General features: G+C 40.1%; 1 protein-coding gene across 1 annotated transcript in view; it reads right to left on the minus strand.

The window, feature by feature from the left end:
• Positions 1 to 18,473, minus strand: part of TMPRSS15 (transmembrane serine protease 15) — a gene marked incomplete at its 5' end in the record, with an annotated part of 640,117 nt that overhangs the window by 371,028 nt on the left and 250,616 nt on the right. The window contains 1 exon segment of the mRNA XM_082246136.1: positions 2,980 to 3,138. Within this exon segment, the coding sequence (XP_082102262.1) occupies positions 2,980 to 3,138 (159 nt within the window).

Below are 18,473 nucleotides of genomic sequence, written 5' to 3' on the forward strand. Positions count from 1 at the left end.
ACATTTCACACATATACGCGTTTCACATTAGTAATGATTAAGCACAAGATGTATGTGTGAAACGTGTCTACGTGACTTCATGTTGGTGTCTTTGGTGTCATCACTTGTAACATTTTGGAATTAAAAGAAATCTAAAGGCAACTGGAATTCCTGGATGTGCGGCTATGTCTTTTTCTACAAGTTTTCTACGGAGGCGGGCTGGGGCCAGCACTCTATGGGATAATCCATCTCCTAGATATCACCACACACCTGGAGCAGCATTCTCTCTCTTCAGTATATGAGGTTCTGGTTCACTGCCACCAAGGTTTTATTATAAAATTCCAGAATTTGCAAATTTCATGAATCTCAAACTTTTAGTTAAAAACTTTGCATGTTCACTACCATAAATAAGGAACAACCTATAATACCTTAAATAGCAACCAATAGTCTTTGTCCCTGGTCATTTAAGTCACAAAAGCCAATAATTTAAGGAAATTAATACCTTAACCCCCTTTCAAGAAAAGTGTGGACTCACAGCAGTAACATTGTCAGTCCGTGTTTGTTGGAGCTGACAATTCAATGTATATATGTATATATATATATATATATATATATATACAAACATACACCAGACACTTTTTTAGGCACACCTTGATTTGGATGAGCTTGTGCTCAATGTCCTGTTTGCTTTGTGTTACCAAGCAATTGAACAGGTGTATCTAATAAAGTGGCCGGTGAGTGTGTTTTTTTTTTTTTTTTATTATATATCTGCTTCAAGGTTTGATGTCTTGTGCAGAGATGGTATTCTGCATACTATGCTCGTAACGAGTGGTTGTTTGAGTTACTGTTGCTTTTCTATCATCTCAAACCATTCCGCCCATTCTCCTCTGACCTCGAACATCAACAAGGCATTTTCAACTACAAAACTGCCACTCAATGGATATTTTCTCTTTTTTGGTCCATTCTCTGTAAACCCTAGAAATGGTTGTTCAGGAAAATCTCAGTAGATCCCAGCAGTTTTTGAAATATTCAGACCAGCCTGTCTGGCACCAACAACCATGCCATGAACAGGTGTACCTAATAAAGTGGCCAGCGAGTGTATATGCTTTTTTTTTATTTATTTTTTATTGACATTGGTCAACAATGTCTTGCCTATTAGCCTTACAAATGGGCAGAAATAAATAACAAGATTAACCTTAACCTCAATGGGGTTCAACTGAATTTTTGCAAAGTTTGACCTTCAAACAGGCAGATTTACTCAATTGTACAGCTTAATTTTTTTTCTGCTAAAATAATAAACAGGTTGGGGAGGGGGGTTCTTCTATGGGTGGAGAACCGAGCTAAAGCCAATATTCATTATCTTTTACTATTTTAGCTTTACAGTCTTCTGATCCTGTGTGAGGCCAGGTGCCATTTTTTTGTAGTCTAAGCTAAGCCTGATAAGCCTTACATCTTGATCACCACCAGCATACACCATTGTTACCAGCCACAGGACTCACTTTTTTTTCAGTTTAACCCACTTTAGTAAATCAATAAACATGTTACACTTCCTAGCTCAATTCACCAACCAGTTTGCTTACCAACCGAATTAACCTGTCTAAAAGTATGCATTAAAAACAGGGGTTTAGTTAGCACACATTTGCAAGCGCATGTGTGTAATCTATCCATTAGAGTGCATGTGCTCTCACTGTGGGGACTCTCATAGATTTACAGGAGTTGGGACTGCAGGTAATACAGGGTGCCGTGAAGTGGCCCTACAGCTTACGTATGCATTTGCGAATGTGTGCTAACCAAACCCCTGTTTTTAATGCATACAGGTTAATTTGGTTGGTAAGCAAATTGGTTGGTGAATTGAGATGGGAATTCTTTGTTTTTGTCTTGCATGCATTCCGTGCCTTCCATATGCTCTTTGCTATGAAGGCCAGTTATAGGTGGGGGCAGGGGCCATTTTGTTTGGTAAACATGTTACACTTACCTGCTCAGTGAAATGGTATTGTAGAGTGGCCTTTAACCTCCCCTTCTGGGATCCCCAGCTGACACTCTTGTCTCCTTCTCTTCTGTGTGTGCCCCCATAACAAGCTGCTTGCTATGGGGGCACAGCTGCGGTCTTGGTCCTTAACCCACCCCCCACCCCCCTTGCTCCCTCCTCAAAAGACTATTTAATTGATTGATATGAGAGAGGCCTGTAATGCACAGTGCACTGGATGCCAGTGGTCAGAGGAGACCTGTAATGCACACAGTGCTCTGGACGGACAGTGATGTGAGGGGAGGCCTGGAATTGTAATGTACACACTTAAAGTCTTCTCTGCTTTGGAAGGTCATCGTCAGGAGTGAAAATGAACAGTGCTGCTCTGGACGGTCGTGTGAGGACTGTAATGTTGGATGCACAGCTTGCTAACTGCTGCTACGTGACGCACGCTACAGACCCGAGTCGCTTGCTTGCTGGAAGCGGAAACAGAGGGCGGTCCGTGGAAACCGGAAGTGCATGGGGGCAAATGTCCCTGCTTCACAATTTACTTTCATTTTAGTTTGTTACTGAAAACGTAATTGATTTTCATCATCATTTTCATCAGTGGACGAAAATGGGGTGTACTTTTCATTCAGTTTTTATCACTGTAAAAAGGCCGCTAATGAAAATGTGGACTAAATTACCACTGCTTACCAAGTATGATCACCAATTGCTGTAGTGCATTAGTTGGATGTTATTGAGATTCAATAAATTGTCTAGTTGAGATTTCTCAGCATAGCATTTTGTTTACTTGCAAGTCATCCAAGAAAACGAACCTTATCAGGAATGCATTGCCCATGGGTGAATAAGAGAACATCAATTTGCACCACCCTGCTGCTTTCTGCTTTCACAACTTTTTTAAAAAGTAGACTTTTTAATGGTGCTGCAGAATGTGTTACACTGAGTGTCCTCTAATTATTCAGGAACAGCATGTTAAAGTTGAATCAGAAAGTCACATTGCAATCAGTTGGAAACAAAAAAGAAAAATTTACCAGATGCATTTCCAATTGTATGGTCAACATCAGGACCAGCTGTTGGAAGACCGCTTGGGCCATAATATCTTATCCATTCTATCCATTCTTCATCAAGTCTTATATTTTGAATCCAGAAACAAAATCCATCTTCAAAAGTGCAATCTATCTTCTCTTCATCTTGGGGTAAAAAAAGACAATAAAAAAGCAAATTTTAAAAGGAAGCTTTTAGGGTGGCAGTAATTTAACTCTCTATGTCTTCGAGTTCAGCAATGGCAGCCTACAGCACTGGATGGAAGCCAATAACTGTTTCATAGGAATATTTTGCTGTAATGCTGAATGCCAGGAAATAGCTAATTGCACAGTTGAAATTCGACTATACAGCTATTTTATGTGCTAGTGATTTGTATTTCTGTCTATTGAGATTTATACAGCCCTGCCATTCAGCTCAGTCGATATGTTGACCTGAATTTTTTCTTTACTTAGGCACTAAAACCAGGTTGATTTCCTGCTGTCAGCCTGCAGGTGATGGAGCAGCTACAGTTGATAGAGAACACTTTTCCTTATTTTATAGAGATGAGGAGCCAGGGAAGTGTTCTGTAGTCTAGCAAGAGAGAACTAAAGGGCCATACACACTATAAGATTTTCTGAAGACTTTTTCCTTCAGATTTACCTTTTTCTATGTAGTGCAAGGGCCTGCCAGATTGCATACAAATTGAAAGTGTTTAGGTTTGACCTCATATTATATGGTTTTGGTAAGTCTAAAGGAAAAAGTCTTCAGAAAATCTTATAGTGTGTATGGCCCATAAGGCAAACACTACACTATATGGGATTGCAGTACAGCAAAGGCAGTGTTGTCAGATCAAACAAAACATTTAGGAGCTCACTGGATTTCTGGCAGAATCCACATGATTTCTTCTATATTTGCAAGATTCATAAAGGATACAACATAAGGAAATAATAACCGCTTCCGGACCGTCCCACACACATAAACTGCGTCAGGGCGGCCCTTCAGCACGAAATTATGTACCTATATGTCTTTTTTGTTTTCGGGTCTGGGATGCGCATGCACGCCATCGGTGATTGGACACAGCAGGAGCCAATCAGCAGGTCCGGCTGACCCGATTTTCGCTGGCACCCGGCAATCGTTTTTGAGAGAGGCAGAACGTCGTTCTGCCAATGTAAACAAGGCAGATCGCCATTCTGTCAGAGGGGAAGATGTAGATCTTGTGTTTCTGCTGTGCAGGAAAATTGATCTCTGTCTTCCCCCAGTCAAAGCAACCCCTACACAGTTAGCAAGCACTCCCAGGGAACACATTTAACCCTTTGATCGTCCCTGATGTTAGCCCCTTCCCTGCCAGTGTTATTAGTACAGTGACAGTGCATTTTATTAGCACTGATCACGGTATTGGTGTCACTGGTCCCCAAAAAGTGTCACTTAGTGTCAGATTTGTCTGCCGCAATTTCGCAGTCCTGCTAAAAATCACTGATAACCGCCATAACTAGTAAAAAAATGTAAATTCCATAAATCTGTACCATAGTTTGTAGATAAAATAGCTTTTGCGCAAACTAATCAATATGCGCTTATTGGGATTTTTTTCTTACCAAAAACATGTAATAGAATACATATTGACCTAAATTGATGAAGAAATTACAATTTTTACATTTTTTTATTGGATATGTTTTATAGCAGAAAGTAAAAAATACAAATATTTTTTAAATTGTCTGCCTTTTTTTGTTTATAACGCAAAAAATAAAAACCGCAGAGGTGATCAAAACCCCCCAAAAGAAAGCTCTGTTTGTCGAACAAAAAGAACATTCATTTTATTTGAGTGCAGTGTCGTACAACCGTGGAATTGTCAGTTAAAGTAACACAGTTCCGCATTGCAAAAAAGGGTGTGGTTATAAAGGGGGGTAAACCATCCGGAGCTGAAATGGTTATTGTATTGCAGAGCTTCACTAGATATTTTTTTTTCTAGACATACAATACATTACCATGCAGGTGAATCTTTTTAATATGGAACAATCAACCAAGCCTACACAAGGAAGCTATTTTCTACATCACAGTCTATGCTTTGAAATCTGTGGTGGTCTGTTGTCATAGCCAAACATTAAAGTATAATAAAATAACGCTACGTTTTTTCTGATCTGATCACAGGTGCATTGTTATCTATGGAACAATGCACACAGCTGCATAAGGATCAGTAATATTAGTGATGAGTACAAGGCTGTAATACAAGAATAAAAACAAAAAAATAGAACAAGAAATTTTCATGTTTGGGTTCATATGCATGCATACTCCTGTTTATACAGAGTCATTTCAATACTGGCAACTAGAAGAGGGTGAAGAAGAATTTTACGCATGTATACACATACACATGTTTACGCTCCCTACATGTGGATACGCAAGGTCTTTATGGGACATTTTACTTAAAATCTCTCTGTCAACAAGATCCTGAGTATAATCATCAATAAATTATTATGTCCCTGTGCAAGAGACCCTACTGTCTTTAAATCAGTATTAAACCCAAAAGCAGACATTTATTATATTGCAGCTTACCAATTCTTAGATGTGGTGGCTGCATTTGTTGTCTTTTTTAAGCTTTCTTTTGTTTATTTTCATCTGTTGATCCAGCCAGTAAGACCCCGTTCACACTGGGGCGACGCTACTTGCCGGGGCGACCTCACAGGTCGCGGTGCGCAGCTCGCACCGCGACCTTGGAGCGGCTGGCACGGACTTCATATCATTGAAGTCAATGCAGGTCGCTCCAGGTCGCCCCAAAGAAGCTCCGGACCCTTTTTCTAAGTCGGAGCGACTTGTGTCGCTCCTATTAGAACGGGTCCACAGCTTCTCTATGGCAGGCGACCTACGGCGACGTGTCAGGCGACCAGGTTGCCTGACAGGTCGTCCCAGTGTGAACGGGGTCTAAATCTTTTGTTTTTCAACAGAACAAGCTCATCTGCAAATGTAGCAGTTTGAGTGTCGAGAAAAACATTTACCACTGACAGGGGGGCTTACAATGATCAGATTTTATTTATTCATGTAAAACCTTTATCCCAAAAGAAAAAGTGTTATTTTACATGCTTGTTTAACTGCAGTGTGAGCTGGAGTTTGGCTTCATTTTTGTTAGTTATCGAAATCTGCTAGCCCATCTCACACTTCCATACTACACCCGGATTGACATCGCTGCTGTCCTAAGGTGCCCCCTGTGCTTCTTCATCCAGACTGGAGGCACTCTAGGGGTTCACACCACAACTTCTGCGTTCAGGATGTGTTCCTGCATGTGCATTTTGTTGCGTTTTTAGTGCATTTTTTTATGCATTCCAGTGCATTTGTTTCCTCTTTTTTTTATCTTCATCTCGTTTGAGGACATGGGCATTCTGGTGTGTTTTTGATGCATTGTACTGCATTCTATATGCGTTCGATACAGAAATAAATGCAACACGTTCTACTTTTGTTAACTACACTGGAATGCACTACACTGGTGTGAACTAGGGCTATCAGGATCTAAGTTAAATACTGTCCAATGCGTTTTTTATGCAGAATAAAAACTCAGTGGATTCCTTCTGGTGGGAACCAGCCCTAATATAGAAGGTGTGTTTTTAGCTAAATCACCAGGTGAAAAAAGAAAACTAAAAAAAAAAACTAAAAAAAAAAGAAAAAAAAGGAAACCGATGCAACCACCACATCTACTGATTGGTAAACGGCTATATGTTACATTCTTGGTTTTATATTTAATGATGTTTTAATGCTTGACGACCACTATTATTCAAAGTTGCTTATGAGTAGGGATAGTCGAACAGTTCGGGTCGACCATCGGTTCGACCCGAACATTGAGTGTTTGAAATTCGGCCGAATTCCGAACTTTTTGCGGTAAAAGTTCGGAATTCGGCCACCAGGACCGTCCAAAATGCAATGGGGCAGGAACTGGGCTTTAAAAGCCCATGATTGGCCCAAAAACATCAGTAAAATGTGATTGAAGTGATACGGGGTCCAGAGCCTAATGAGGAGTGTATACGCCCCCCATACGCCCACCAGTATATAACATAGCCCCCTCCAAAACTCTAGCACTGTAATACAGGGGCTGTGGAAGAGAGTGGAAGCATTTGTATTGCTCCAGTGTCATTTTGCAATTATTAGTGTGAGGAAAGGGATATGCAGTGTAGTTAGGGTACTATATACCACTATAGTTAGATTCAATAATCTAGTTTTTGTAGGGAAAGTTTTAAGTGTCAGGGTGACCGTAGTGTAGTTTAGGTTGAACTGACTCTGCTATGCCAGGGTAACCGAACTCTTCCATGTCAGGGTGACCGTAGTGTAGTATGTAGTTTAGGGTGAACTGACTCTGCTATGCCAGGGTGACCCCACTATGCAGATTCTGGGTCAGGGGTAACATATATATATACACACACATATATATATATATATATATATATATATATATACAAACACACATATATATATATATATATATATATATATATATATATATATATATATATATATAAACACACACACATATATATATATACATATATATATATATATATATATATATATATATATATATATATATATACCCCTATACAGAAGTTCAGATGTCATGCCTGCCTCCAAAGACGCCCAAAAAATGCCCAATAAATGCCTAAAACAAAAACGCCCAGGTGTGAAAGGAGGGTAACACCATCCCTGTGCTACTGAAATTCTAAGAAAAATAATCTGTTTTTTTTTCTGGTTCTAGACATGCTACAGAGCTGAAACTTCATAGGTACACTTTTTTTTTTGACCCCCCAGACACTAAATCCAAAGAAATCTCTTTTTTTTTTTTTTCAATAATTGGCTCTCTATCAAAAATGACAATTTTTAAGAACTTTTTTTGTGTGACTAATAGTCCCTGGGGCATGACCCAGAACCCTAGGCACTTTTTAGGGGCATTTATTGGGTTTTAGGGCTTCAAAATTGTGTTTTTTGATTCCAGAAGTTCGGGTCCCATTGATTTAAATGGGGTTCTGGAATCCGAACCGAGCATTCGGGAAATTCTGGTGTTCTGGCCCAACCAAACTTTTCAAAAGTTCGATCATCCCTACTTATGAGTATACCACTGGAATAATAATTGGAATAATCTAAGTTGTTATTTAAAAAATCCCATTAGAGCATTTGCCCAGCCAATTTTTTTCTGTAGTTTTTGGATCGAGTGGATATAGGTTAGAACCCCAGTCAAGGTTTTAGTGCTACCTGGAACTTACCATACAGAAAGGAAGGGTTACTCTCCAAGAGCAACATAGACAGAAAAAATAAAACAAAACAACTTTTCTTTTCTAAAGGCAGGGAGTGCTGGAACCCCTGCCCTGTTTTTATTTCAGTCTGTATCTCTATTGAATATTTCCCTTATTTCCCGTCTGGTGAAACTGTTGTCAGCAAGAGAGAAAGTTATGGTAAATCTTTCTGATGGAGCTCTGGATAGCAGTAAAAACCTTATAAGAGTTCTAATTCTTCCCCACTCCAAAGCTGGAAAAAATAAGATTTTAGCTTGACATACACTTTCATTGTGAGAACTTATTTCTACTTGAGCAATACCAGTCGCACTCAACTGAGATTGTCTTAAGATATAATCATTCTTTATTTATGTTTTTAAAAACAAGAACAGACCATTCCTTATTTTACCCCCACCATTAACCTGCAGTTGATTTTATTATCCATTTCCTTTGTTCTGATAGTAATCCACACCAGACTAAGAGATCAGCTTTAAACTGGGACCTCTTCAAAACCACACAACCGTAAATACAGATATATTTATAACAATACAATATCTAATAAAATGAAGGAAGGGCTATTTACTTTTGGGAACAAAATTTCCTCTCTTCAGAATTGTGTTTATTTTAACCTTTCAGGGAAGCACGTATATTTCAACGGTAATGGTATTCCTCCGAATAAATCTGCAGTGCTGTATTTGTTTTAAAAGCACTTTAGGAGCCATAAAGAGGATAACTGATGGTATACCAATACTAACTTTAGTGCCCCACTATATAAAAAAGGTTGAAACTTGAATTTCTATTAACTCTACAATATAGTTTTATCACAGGGAATCATATAGCCGAGTAATATTGCCTCAGCAGAGTTGAGGCTTGAGCAATTTTAAATAAACATAAATAAAAAAAGAGAGAACTAAGGGCCATCACTCCAATTTAAGTGACTTTTGATAAATCTCAACTGTGACTATAAAGTTTTGCCTTGTAAGCACTTAAAATGTTGCTGCTGCAAGGATGGATGTTGGACGGAAAATGCTGTTCTCAATTTGCAATGTATATGAATTGAATATCAAAGAGAATAATCAGCTTTTCACGGTCATAAAAATAGTATTATGGCCACAACGTGTCAAAGAAATAGTTTCTGTATATACTCACCCACTGCAAGCCTAAAGTGATCTTTAGAATGCTCAAAAATAGAGAGCTTAAAGGCTCATAACATAGTGAATTTTAAATTTATGTCTGTACTTTCAGTACCCCAGACATGACTATCAATAAGGTATATAGTTATACCCCTGGTGTGGCTCTATGGATCAGCCTAAATCTAAAGTCTGAGGGGTGGAGTGAGTTGGGATGCTTTAGGTTTCCAACAGCAATATGTCATGTGCTAGGGCTATGGGGTCCAAAGTGTTTCAGCAGAGGGGTACTTTAAACCCTTGCAATGGGTCCCAAACCCCACATTGCAACGGTTAAGTGCTCCTTTTTTTCTAGGGCAGGGATCTCAAACATATCAGTATGAGGGCTACATTGTAAATTTAGCAAAAAATCATGGACAGAAAAAAAAATTAGTTTCATAGATGAATAAATAAAATGTATATGAAATACAGTATTACATTTTATGTAGACTTTTTCTCTAATTAGCATGATATGGTTTGTTACTTCAGTAAAGCAAAGCAAAGTAAATACATTCCAGCAAAAATTGAGCTGTTACTAAGGTTCAAATAAAAATGAATTCACTCTTTCTCATCAGTTTTCCCCCTTTACATTGGGTGCCCCAATCAGAAGTCCACATCAGAACCCCCCCCCCCCTTACATCAGTGTCCCTATCAGAATTCCCCCTTACAGCAGAGTCTCCATCAGAATCCCTCTTACAGTACATCAGTGTCACCATCAGAGTCCCCTATTACATCAGAGTTCCCTTCAGAGTCCTTCTATCCTCGGTGTCCCCATCAAAGCCCACTCCTCCCCCGAGTTCCCATAAAAGACCTTCTTACATCAGTGTTTCTTGTACCTCTTCAATTTGGCTAACGGAGGGTGGAGGAAGTTCTATCCTTTTCTGAATGCTGGCTTGGAAGCAGACAGGAACCTGTGCTCTTGCCCTCCTGCATTGGAGACTACACCAGGAGATGTAGGGGGAAAGAAATTTAAGATTGTGCACATAAGCTTTTGTGGGAGGGGGAAAAATCAGAAACTGTGTGCCTCAGCTTCTTTTCTATACTTACCTTATTTCTTCTTCTTCCAGCAGCACTCTCCTACACACACCAATGCTCCCAGTATGTGAGTGGCCATCCTTACGTACTGATGATTATACATTGAATGGGATAATATAAGAGAATTGTGATTGGTCAGGCAGCAAAAGGAAGCAACCTCAGATGACCAGTCATAAAGAGAGGAGGAAGCTTCCAGCAATAGGGAATAAGATAAGCATGTCAACCTTTTTATCATTTACGAGGCAAAATGAGCAGTTAAATCTTACCGGGGGGGGGGGGGGGGGACCCACTGCAAGGAGGAGAGAAAAATTTTCCCCTCAAGTTCAGCTTTATTTTTTGCCAGGAAAACAAACAAATGGATCCTTCAATAAATAAAGCCCAACTTTTCACAGGAAGCCCAGATAAACAGTCTGAAGTTGTCTCGGACCTTCAGAGAAGGGACAACTCACTTTAAAAGACAATAGTGCTTCGAAAAGTAAAGAGAAAGCAATAAGATGGCTGGATTCAGTTACAGAAATATGTTGTTGCAAAGACGAAAAACTCAAATAAAAATCAGTTGATTCTGGAGAAATACAATACATTTTACCTTAGCTAAAATGTAATCAAAATGATGTTCTAGTTTCCTCATGGGGGCTGCCAAATTGAAATTTGCTTGTTATAAAACAAGCATACGGCTTTATTTTCTAACAAGCCATCAGGGCCATCTTACCGAATGGGCATGCCGGGCAGTTGCCTTGGGGGCCCCACCTGCCCAGCGCCGCAGCCCCAGCCAAGCATTACTCCTGATTCCCGTGTGAATCCCGCTGCCGAACTTAGCAGGTGGCAAGCACATGTTGGCCTTGCAATGTTGTCAGGCCACTTGGGCCATGGAGGGGGAGCCCACAACTGCACGAATGCCGGTCCGCCTCCACGGGAACAGGCACACACAGGACAGTCGAGTCTGACTCCCGTCCATGTGTGTGTTCACTGGACCCAGCCGCCCAACTTGGAAGCTGTCGTTAGCCTGGCACTGCTGTACCAATAAATATCACCTTATCGATAATTTGCATTTTTATTCTCGTGGGTGATTGTGTAGGCAGGGCCCCAGTGCACTGCATTGCCGGGGGCCTATAATGCTCTTAAGATGGCACTGCAAGCCATGTGATCACTATGTATTGTATGTACTGTATATTCATTAAAGATAATTAAGTAAGGTTGTGAAATACACATCCAAGGGTATTTAATTATAGTCCTTCAAAGCAATGGAACCAAAACCGTGCAAATTGCAATAGACATGTTAGCATGAGAAAAAAAGACTTGATTTAAACCTGCTGGATTTACCATTAGAGAAAGCAGACCTGTGCCTGCAGGCCCATGCTTATAGGTAGTAGTAGTAGCAAGGGGCTACTTTTCCCTGCATAGATACTGACCACATATATTTTCTCAAATGAAAATATAGTCATCTCTATTTCCAAGTCAAAATAATGCCTTTCAAGGTTTCTCCATCCTATAGGGTGACAAGACTGTTGCAGGCGTTCACTGTAGACAGAAAGAACAGTTTTGTCACTCTGTTACGGGAAGTGAAAGTATAACAGATCTACTGACAGGCTGTGCTAAATTTACAGAAAATGCTTAAAAAAAGGACTTGGCAGAATCTTTTTTTTTTTTTTTACTTTTGCTTTAAAATTATTGAAAATTGCTGTTTAATCAGTTCAGTTCTAGAGCATTTTTTATTTTCATTTTTTGCATGTAAAAATCTTCTTTTTTTGCAATAAAAGTATTTACCCCCCCCTCCCCAGAACATTATATATTTTCTGCAATCATAAGCACCTTTCCTCTCTCCATATGAAAAGTGGTGTAATAGGGATAGAGGTCAAAAGAGAGTAATCTCTTTAATCTACGGTCTGTTGCTGCTTTCCCCAGTGAAGCGAGCTAAATGGTGGACTAGAACAAGGACCTGTCAATTGATACAACCTTTGAGACATGGCACTCTCACTTTTATTCCTCTTTTTGAAATTTTGTGAATATCTCCCTTATTGAAGCAAATTTGAATGTCCTTACTAGATGTTACCTTGCCCCTTGCTGCCTGGCTAGGATGTGTTCCCCATTACTCCATAATGGAAACCATGTATCATATTTGATGGGAGTGTCCCCAAATTAGGGGGTATTGGAACAGAGTTTCTCCTTGCTCTGTTGAGTCTTAGGCAAGGTATTAAATCAACAACCCTAATACACTTTATGGAATTAATCTAATCCTGATATTCCCTGTAGCACACGGCGCCTGGCATCTTTCATCTTCTTGGTGGGGAAATGTACAGTACATTTGCAGGAGCATGGAAGAAACGCGTTGACTCATACATAACATAACATTTCATGGATCATGATTCATGAGAAGTTAGCGAGTATGACAAGTGATAGGGTTAAGCAATTTTAAAAGACATAGTCATCCTGGACTTCGTACATGCAAATCCAACTCATTAATAAATACTGTTTTACTTCTATTGTTTTGGAGAACCCTAGGTCTACTAGCCCTTCCACTTTGTCTCTTCTCTCTAGTTCTCCTCATTTCTTTCTTCTCTGGCTCCTGATTTCTACCTCAGTATATTTTATTTTTAGTTTTAAATGGTGTAAGGAAAACTATTTTTTACAAATGTCTATGTTGAATAAGTGGAAGGAGTTCAATATGTCCTACTATATGACTTATTGAACATATTGTTCATATTGTTATTTATCACTTCAATCAACCGAAGCTGTGTATTGTTACCTGATGATTACCTGATGATCTTTTTACACTCCCCCGTACTTTGAAAGTATGTATTTTCTACGCAGTTTCACAAGATTGTGACCTCGCCTTCTGCCAATACTGTTTTGTACTCACGTAATGTTTACTTGTTTAACTTAATAACAAAATTGAACAAAAAATATAACTAAAGGCAATTTATGGGTGGAGAGGTGATAGAACATTTGTCAGCCTTTTGCTTGTTGTCTGTGTCCCCATTAGGGTTATTCACCCTTGCTATTTGTCCTATTTACCATTATCATTGAAAGCAAAAGAAAATCCCAAATTTTGGGTTATCACCAGAATAATAATAATAAAGGGGAAGTATTCCAATGGGGGCACTGGTTCTGGTGATAAACAGAGATTTCCTCAATTTAGAGGGATTTGCTCTCACTTCCTCACTTCCTGTTTTGGCTATGGGACAATGGGACAAGGAGTGAGGGGAAATCTCCCAAATAGGACACAGATGACAAATAAAACCTGACAGGGGGTTATACCTTCCCCCCTTACCCTATGCAAAAAAAAAAAAAATGTTTTGCTTTTTTAAGTGGTTGTAAACCCTAACAAATACCCAGAGAAGTTATTTGGCTTAGATGATACACAGAGATATAACACATCCCCCTACATACGTTGTACCTGCTAATTTGCAGACCTCTCTACTCTACATCTATCCATAATTTACACAGCCTTTCTTAGCTTCAGTAGGAAGATGGGGGGGGGGGGGGTGTATGATGTCATTCACTGCACAGCATAGAGCAGGGAGCTGAGTGTAATATGAGACCTGAGTGGAGGAAATGGACACCTCTAACCCTCTACACAGTCTCATAGGGAAGCATGCACAGTTGAGAATGTCAATCACCTGCTGTGTGTTGTGGGTGGGTGGGTGGGCATCACCCAGGATTGTCTGGCATGGTTAAAAGTGATTCATGCAGGTTGTAGAGGTATGAGAGAGGTGACGGTAATCACACTAGGTGCTTTAGATAGAGGCAACTACACACTATAAGAAGATTTGCTTTGTTAATTTTTTATTGCAGAGGTTTAACACCAAATTCTACCTTAAGTGATATTTCATTTTCAGGGATCCTTTTAAGCTTAGTGACATTTAGGGAGATTTTTCAACCTGGAAGCCCTGTGCCGAAGACTACTGCTCACGTTTGCCAAATCTATCAGATCACCTAATTCCTATTACTTCAGTTAAACCCTGAATTTCACATGACCATGCACATCCACAGAATGCATGGCAAGGAAAACCAATGCAAGTACATTATTTGCTAACTTTTAATCTTTCATGTATGTATGTCCCTTGTTTTAAAGTCATTTTAAAACTATAGCATATTATTGTTATTCTTTGTACATAGATTCAAAAAATATTGCCTCTATTTTACTGACAAGTACCACATTTTAAATCAGTAAACTAGCTTTGCCATCTTTCCAAACAGCACAAAACAAACCCTTGTTCTGCCAAATTCATTAGTGAGCTGCAGAAACTAAGCCAAAAATAAAACATGCTGAAATATTGAAAGGTGCTTTACTTTCTCTAGCTAAGCCATTCAGCGAGCACAGAAGGCAAGCTTATTTTAGAAATAGGAGTTGCAAATGCCAGAACAACAGGTCCTGATCTAAAGCTTGTTGAAAACTGGCTCTGGGGAACATTACCCTATAACAGTGTTCTTCTGCTTATTTATCAAAGCCAGCACATTTTGCCTGCCTAGAAACTAGGAGTAATAAGCACAAAGCCTACATGCAAGCTTATAGAAATGTTAGCATTAGCACATCAAATGTTTAAAGGAATATCATTTTGCTGGGTTTTTTTTTAAAGATGAATGCAAGTTAACAAGTCAGATCCATTAAAATCCAACCCTGGGCAAATAAAAAAATTATCCCTTGCAGTGGCGCTGGAGCTTGTTTTGTCTAAAGCTGGATACACACTATACAATTTTCTGTGTATTTTTTTATTTAGATTTACCAAGACCATATAATATGAGGTCAGACCTGAACACTTTCAATTTGTATGCAATCAGGCAGGCCCTTGCACTATATAGTTGAAGGTAAATCTAAAGAAAATCAAACAACAAAAGTTGTATAGTGTGTATCCAGCTTAAGACTGTCCCTCTGCATCTTCTTGTCCCAAACAGGGCTATGGACCTGGAGGGCTATGGTCTAGTTGTGGTGGAGTAGAGGATAAGGTAAGTATATCTCCTTTTATTGTTTCCCTGAAGATAAATAAGCCATTGACCCTTGCAGTGTGTACACCACCCAACTGCAAAAGAAGTTAGGCTTTCAATATCTGCTTATGCTCTCTACATTAATTTATTATTAATTACAATTATTATTACAAATTACTTTTAGTCTCAATTCTACATGATGCATTCCAGAAAGATTCAGAAGACTTTTCATAGTGCTTCTGTGGGGAACTGCAGACACCATAGACTATGCAGTGCATCTTCCCACTCTGAGAATTACAAAGGGAAGAGATCAAAGTTTGGAACTGTTGGCCCCCATCTTTGAAAGATTCATTGACATTTAGAAACCACTGATAATTACAGGTATTTTTGTCCAACGGTGTGTGAATTCAGCTGAAGAGTTTATAATCTCTCGTAACCACTTAAGCCCCGGAAGATTTTACCCCCTTCCTGACCAGGGCCTATTTTGCGATTCGGCACTGCGTGACTTTAACGGACAATTGCGCAGTCGTATGACGCTGTACCCAAACGAATTTGACGTCCTTTATTTCCCACAAACAGAGCTTTCTTTTGGTGGTATTTGATCACCTGTGCGATTTTTTGGTCATGCGCTATAAACAAAAAATAGCGTCAATTTTGCAAAAATAACAATATTTTTCACATTTTTTCATATGAAATTCCCCCCCAAAAAAAGTAAAAATCAAAATTTTTTAACATTTTCGGGCCAATTTGTTTTATGCTACATATGTTTGGTAAAAAAAATCGCAAAAAGCATATTTTGATTGGTTTTCGCAAAAGTTATCGCTTTTCCTAACAAAGGGAAAGATTTTTGTTGTTTTTTTTTTTAACGCGTAATGGCGGTGATCTGCGATTTTTTTTGCGGTACTGCGACATTGCGGCGGACAGATCGGACCCTTGACTGACATTTTTGACACTTTTGGGGTTACCAGTGACATTACTACAGTAATCAGTGCTATAAATATGCACTGTTACTGTAAAATTACACTGGCAGTGAAGGGGTTAACTTTTTTGAGAGGGAGGGGTTATGTGTGTCCCTAGGGGCGTGATTCTAACTGTGATTGGCTGTGGCTTGAGGTGTATGAACAGTGATCAACGGTCCTACATAGTAGAACCGTATGATCACCATTCATACACAGGGGAGAATGACAGGCGGCTTGTTTACATTAGCCGTCTGCCTTTCTCCCTCTGCACCGACGATTGCCGAGTGACCGGTGGACATCGGGTCCGCCGGTCACACGCGCGGGGGGGGTCCGTGAGCACTCGGGAGCAGGAGCGCGCCTCCGGGGGCGCGCGCTCGCTCCCTAGACCCTCACAGGCTAGCGACGTAGTACTACGTCGCTCTGCCTGTGAGGGGCTGACCGCCGCAGTAAATAGTCGTGCGGCGGTCTGCAAGTGGTTAAAGCTAAACTCTAAGAACTCAGCCACTTTGTAAATTGTACTAGGTTACTAGGGGTTAAGTCCAATGAGGTGCATGCCATCTCATTGCTTATCTCTTAAATTTACAACTGACATTTTGACTCAGCACTGGGTGCATAGATATCGCTATACTTCTACTGCTCCAACACTGAACCTTCTGGTTTTTAGCTCCTGCGGCTGAAGAGTCCCATGCAGTGACTGTGCTCTTCCCTCCCCTCCTCCTATCCAATCATAGAGTGCTTTGTACTATGTGAACTTAATCACAAAATACAATGGCTTCTGTGTATGATCAGTGGTAAGGAGAGGTGGGCATAGATTAGAAACAAAAAGCAGCACTTATAGCTCTTTAACCACTTCAATACACGGCACTTTTACCCACTTTTTGCCCAGGCCTTTTTGCTCAGCTTTCAGTGCTGTCAAACTTTGAATGACAATTGTCATACAACGCTGTACACACAATACATTTTTCATATGTTTTCCCCCACACAAATAGAGCTTTCCTTTGGTGTTAGTCATTCACAACTGGGTTTTTAAAAAAAAAAAAAAAAAGACCGAACATTTAAAAAAAAAGTTGTCTTAGCTTTTGTCAAAAAAATGCTGTAAATAAGTAATTTTTCTTCTTCACTGATGTGCGCTGATGAGGCTGCACTGATTGGCACTGATGAGGCAGCACTGATAGGCATTGATGAAGTGGCACTAATATGCATCACTTATAGGCACTGATAGGTGCCACTGATGGCCACTGATGGGTGGCACTGAGTGGCGTAACTGATGAGCAGGTGCTGATGGGCACTGAAAGACAGCACTGACTTGTATCACTGATGGGCACAGATTGGCCTCCCTGATGGGCACAATTTGGCATCACTGATGGGCACAGATTGGTCTCACTGATGGGCACTGTTCGGGCTGCACTGATAATCAGGGCACTAATGATCAGTTTCCTGTGAGGAGATGCTGCCGATCGGCTCTCCTCTCCTCGCACTCTGTCAGTGTGAGAGAAGAGAAGTTGATAACCGGCATTTCCTTGTTTACATGTGATCAGCTGATCACATGGGTAAAGAGCTGCGTCATTGGCTCTCTACCGAGATTGGGGTCAAGCCATGTCCAAGTTGCACAGTGCGCCCATGATTGCTGCATTGTGCTCCTCTGTGGGCACACAAGCATGGTGAGACTGGGATGATGTCAAATAATGTAGTTCCAGAACAACAAAGCATCCCACCCGCCCTCATTTTCAGTGGGTGGGAAGTAGTTAATTAAACATCCACGGCTGAATGGCTGGTGCTCAGGCACAGATTGTGGTCCACTGAAAAACTGAAGAAAGGATGTTTGCCGGCATCATGGTCGAGTGCAGCGAGACATCAGCTTTATTAAGACATCGGTGTATACTGTACAAACAGCCAAGGCATTTCCACCATAATGGCCTTACTCATGACTTACTACTACTTCCCCCAACAGACAGCCTAAAGGATAAGTTCCCTTTTTAAAAGAAAAAAAATGCACGTTTTTGCAGGTAAAAATAAAAAGTGCATTTCATTTTTTTGTTGTAGGAGCCTGGAAAGTATTGCACCAGCGATCAGCAGGTCTCCTGCACACTCTGTGTATGGGCTTACTCATACATCCTGTATGGGTAGGCCAATACTGCCTGACAGGAACACTTCATGATCATGAACTACCATGACG

The sequence above is a fragment of the Pelophylax lessonae genome (genome assembly GCF_965119305.1).
Source record: "Pelophylax lessonae genome assembly, chromosome: 2".
NCBI lineage: Eukaryota > Metazoa > Chordata > Amphibia > Anura > Ranidae > Pelophylax > Pelophylax lessonae.